The 5,000-nt window shown below is 43.8% G+C and overlaps 1 protein-coding gene across 2 annotated transcripts in view; it reads left to right on the top strand.

Annotated features, from left to right (window-relative positions):
* Positions 1–5,000, top strand: part of inppl1a (inositol polyphosphate phosphatase-like 1a) — a 54,986-nt gene that overhangs the window by 15,280 nt on the left and 34,706 nt on the right. For both annotated transcript variants that reach the window (XM_053687144.1, XM_053687145.1), the window contains exons 3-4: positions 4,024–4,165; positions 4,886–4,970. In XM_053687144.1, the coding sequence (XP_053543119.1) occupies positions 4,024–4,165; positions 4,886–4,970 (227 nt within the window). The remainder of the gene's footprint in view (positions 1–4,023; positions 4,166–4,885; positions 4,971–5,000) is intronic.

Raw genomic sequence — 5,000 nt, forward strand, 5'->3', positions numbered from 1 at the left:
TGAGTCATTTTTCATAAACGGCAAACCTTTCTGCTCCCCATGTGAGTTCACTTCATTCATACTGCTCGGTTTACACTCCACCGCAAGCCAGTGTGCAGGAGGCACAGAGTATGCTCGCTGAACAGATACTGTGTGTGGAGCGCACACACTCTGACTCATCTGCCACTTCAACAAGGGTAATCTCACACATGAACTTCCCAAATACACACAGCCTATTAAATGCCCGACCAGAGAGGAGAAGACTGTTACACTACAGTAAGTCCATCACACTGTCCCACGAGCTGCACTCTGACACTGTGCACATCATGGTCCATCTGATTGCTGCATACAGGCAGAAATTAAAGCTCTCCAAACATGTTGTGAGGACCAGGGAGGCCGTGGAGGATCTTCAGGTATGCTTGGACTGTACAGACTGGGATGTATTCAGGACTGCCACCAACAGTCTGTACACTGTAAGAAAAATGAAGAGTATGTCGAAGATCTCGGAGAAGAATAACTTTATTACAGCGTGGCAGTGACAACGTACATGAAGCACTTTTGGTTCGTCGGAGTCAAAGTGAACCCAAAGTGAACAGTATCAACACAGATATTTATACTGTTTCAAACCAGGTTTTGTGTATGTGATGTAAATGAAGTTTCATTCTAAATGTAAAGTACGGACAGGATTTGATGCGATCACTTTCTGTTCTCACAGTACAGGTGTTGTTACAGGTGTGACCCCGAATTGTGAGGTGATGGGATTATCGAGACAGATGTCTTTCTGAATGCTAATCACGGTCACGTAGCCCTTTGTTCAGGGAAGGATCTTGATGTCCCTCTGCCGCTCCCATGCTAAAACTGAGTGAATGTCACTTTAGGTGATATTATACACATATTGCTGAGACTCAGGTAAATTGTCCCTTTGATAATTCTGCCTTTTCGGGGAACGAGCATATCCTAACACAGTTCGGGGTGGAACCTGCTGAGAGGCAGTCTGTAATCTCTTATAGCTCAGAGGTTGTGACATCATACATACGCTTCTGTGAGGATAACCGCGTACCATCACGCACCATGGTGAGTTACAACAGTGACTACGTTTACATGGACAGCAGTAATGTAATTATTGGCCTTACTCTGAGTAAGATAATGATGGGATTAAGGTGTTTACATGAGTCGCTTTTAGAACACTCCTGTCATGTTCCCGTTTGACATGTTATAGAACATAATTAGATGAACAGCCCGCGTCATTACGTCACCGCGCCACGCCGTCCGACGTCCCTCCAGAATTTCACTTATCTACATGCAGTTGGTCTTCGTTATGGGACCGTATACAGTTTGGGGTGTTTTTATGTAATTTTTTTACGAACACTTTAAGTGCAGTTAATTATTTGTCATGCTGTACGTGCTAATAGACGACTGCTTGAAGCCGAGGGCTGCGTCTCAAATTGCATACTTACCCGTCTATATAGTAGCCGAGATACATGTATTTTTCCCCACTACAGGCCTATAGTAGGAAAGTATGCGGTTTGGGACGCAGCCGAACTCTCTTGTTCGCCGTAAAATGTTGAGAACTGCCGTGTGTGATCGTGTCCTGTCGCAAAATGCGGTGAAAACTCTCACACGACGTTCATAATGTGATTAAGGTGATGACATGTCTGTAATATTCGTCCATAATGTGGCTAAAACAGGAATACTCCACCTGTCTTAATTAGATTAGAACTTAATTCAAGTATGACGTTAATTAGATTAAGGTCAGTAAAAACGGCTGTTTACATGGTAGTTTCTTCATTAGAGTATGGTCTTAATCGGGTTAAGAGTGGATTATTGTTGTCCATGTAAACGCAGCTATTGACAAACCCTGATTCACAGCCAGACTCCGAAGTTGTGTTTAAGAGTGGGGACAGAATCAGGTTTAAAGTGTCAAAGTAGAAGGTTAGCAGTGTGGTGAGAGAAGCTAAACAGCTGTACTCTCAGAAACTACAACAGCAGTTCTCAGCCACTGACTCTGCTTCTGTCTGGAAGGGGCTCAGATCTGTGACGGGTCACAGACTGTAAACCTAAAGCCCCCCACTCTGCTGATGACCGCTTCTGGCCAACAGCCTGAACCAGTTTTACTGTCACTTTAGCTGCGTCTCCACCGAAATTACCCAGAACAATCAATCCCAGGAACTTTTTTCAAGGGACCATTTCGTTCCTCCAGACCTTTGCTGTCTGCGTTTCCATCATGGTCTCGTGTATCGTGAAGATTAGGCCTTGGCAAGGATATGAAGCATTGACGTATGCTACAATCAAACTGATTATTGACACAAAGTAAGCTGATTTTAATGATGTAATAATGTCACATGTTTACTCAGCTCATAAATACACCTAGCAGACTACGATTGGAACACAAACCTTTGAACAGAAACAAAAGAGTTTGCTGCAGTTACACTGGTGGTTAGGATTCAGCGCTCTCACCACGGCTCGGGTTCGACTCCTGGTCACAGAATGAATTTTTTAAATCTTTGGATAAAGATTCGTGTTTTAAAAACAGAGATCTATTTTCTGAAATCTGATAACAGCACTGCAACCACAAGCATGGAGGAGAGTCCAGCTGTGCTGCTGTTGATTATGATATTATACTTTGCTGAAAAGGGATTTGAGAGACGCTGGAAAAGAGAAGAGCAGTGATGGCAAAGTGAATTCAGAATGCTCGTAATGCCAGACTTAAAGTAAGCAGACGGATTTTATTAGCTATTGCTATGATGATGGAGACGAACGCGCGTGCGTGAGTTTCTCTCTGAACCTCGTCGTCGGTCCATCAGTCAAATATTTTACTCAGAACTTAATTTAGATCCTGGCCCTGCCCACCCAGCTCCAGCCCTCCAGCTTCACCACCTCCACCCCAGCAGGGGCTGGGGTCTCCACAGCTGCACACCTCAACGGTTCCCCTCCTCCCCCGCCACAAATAGACTCTCTCCATCCTGGAGTGGATGCTATACTGCACCTTTTTACTTCAGAGTATTTGCACTGGCCCACTCGTGCACATCCTGCACTAATGTACAGTTAATGTTTTTATTTTTATTTTCCTAACTCTTTATATTTTTATATTTATGCTCGTAGTTTATATATCTTTATAGTTTTTGTTTATACTTGTCATTTTCATAACTTTCTCTCTTGTTTATCTTATTAATGTATCTGGGTAAGCACCAGTACAGCAAGACGGATTACTTGTACACGTAAACCCACGGTACTCGGCAGTAAAGATGATTCTGATTCTGATAGAAACACGTTTCCCGAATAAATTCCTCAATGCACATCGTCATGTGACTTTGCCTCAACAAATCATGTGATTAGGTAATAAATAATTGGCTGATGTGATTGCCGTTGCGCTGTGTAAGTTGGCCACAACATGTGCTGAATATCCGGGGGGTTTGTCTGTGGGAACTGGGGTGCAGTGGGTTGTGTTCCTGGACTCCCAGAAATGTCTTGCGTGATTCCTTTCCCAAACGGAGTCTGAGTCCGATCGCAAGAGAACATGAAGTTTGTGATCGCGTTTCTTCTGCGCGCTCTGGAGCGCAAGTCATGATATATGGTGTGTGTGTGTGTGTGTGTGTGTGTGTGTGTGTGTGTGCGCACAAGTATGTGTATGTCTGTGCGTGTATATGTGTGTGTGTGTGTGTGTGTGGAGCAAGTTTACAAGGCGAGGGGTAAAGGTGATGCACATACACAGATGATATTCTCTGTCCGGTTGCTTTTTTATTTTCATTACTGTAGATGAGCAAAAGTACATGGTATGATAACCGTCAGGGTGTACCGCTGCAACCCTACTGTGAATATTATCATTTATATTATATTAATTTTGTACAATAATGAATAAAAATTCATGAATATTAATAAAGTATCATGTTGTGGTGGCACAGACTAAACATTAGCAGTCGCTACACTGTGTAATATGTAATATTAATATTGCATAAACCACAAGAGGTGAAAATGGTCTCTTCACATTGTGTGTGTGTGTGTGTGTGTGTGTGTGTGTGTGTGTGTGTGTGTGTGTGTGTGTAGACATCTCAGGGAGTGCAACCAAAGAGGTTTAAGACATTACCTGAGCTGATTCAGCTCTACCTTCAGCCTAATCAGGGTCTTGTCACCACCCTGCTGCTGCCTGTGGAGAGAGAGGAATGTATGGACGAAAGAGACTACTCGGGTACACACACACACACACACACACACACACACACACACACACACACACACACAGATAAACCCTGTGGTGAAAACTGGACAGTTGAAAACAAAACTCAGCCATTTTAAAGCATATTCTTCATCACTCAGACAGATGATGGCAGTGGTCTCCATAACGACAGTAAAAGTGACTGTAATGATCATTTGTAATGATGAGGCTTTTATCAAAACTCCAAAAAGTGAAGTGTCATGATCAGAAAACAAAGGGGTGTTTCACAGGGACACACTCTACCAATCAGCAGGGGGCAGTGCCGCCAGCCCCACCCCCGAGTACACTGTAGTTGGTGCTGATCTTCAGCAGTCTTTACTTCTGGACCAGTTTTATGGTGCCAAAGTTTCCAGTACTTGGTGCAGTGGAGAAATGCATCTAGTGCATGTCATGTGACTGCAGGAAGGAAGAGGTTCCCCGCTGGACCTGGAGGAGGAGCTACACCTGCAGCTTAGCCGTGGAAAAAGTGTGTGATGTCATTTTGAAGTGCAGCAACAAGTGATATCAGACATGTAATTGAACAGCCAATCCAAAACTTGTTACATGCATTGCTCCTCCCCATATTTAACCCCACCCCTCTGGACTTTTTACATTTGCGTTAATGTCACAGAGCTATTGCTAGTGCACTAATAAACACACACACTGTAAAAATAAGGACGGCTTTCTCAAATATTGTGTGTGTTTGTTTCACAGATGGAGAGGATGATAAACCCCCCCTTCCTCCTCGGACTGGCTCTTGTAGCTCCGCCCTTGTCAGTATAGAAACACCCACAGAGAGGTAAGCCCCTCCCCCATATATCCTGCTCTG

The sequence above is a fragment of the Ictalurus punctatus genome, chromosome 17 (assembly GCF_001660625.3).
Source record: "Ictalurus punctatus breed USDA103 chromosome 17, Coco_2.0, whole genome shotgun sequence".
Classification (NCBI taxonomy): Eukaryota; Metazoa; Chordata; class Actinopteri; order Siluriformes; family Ictaluridae; genus Ictalurus; species Ictalurus punctatus.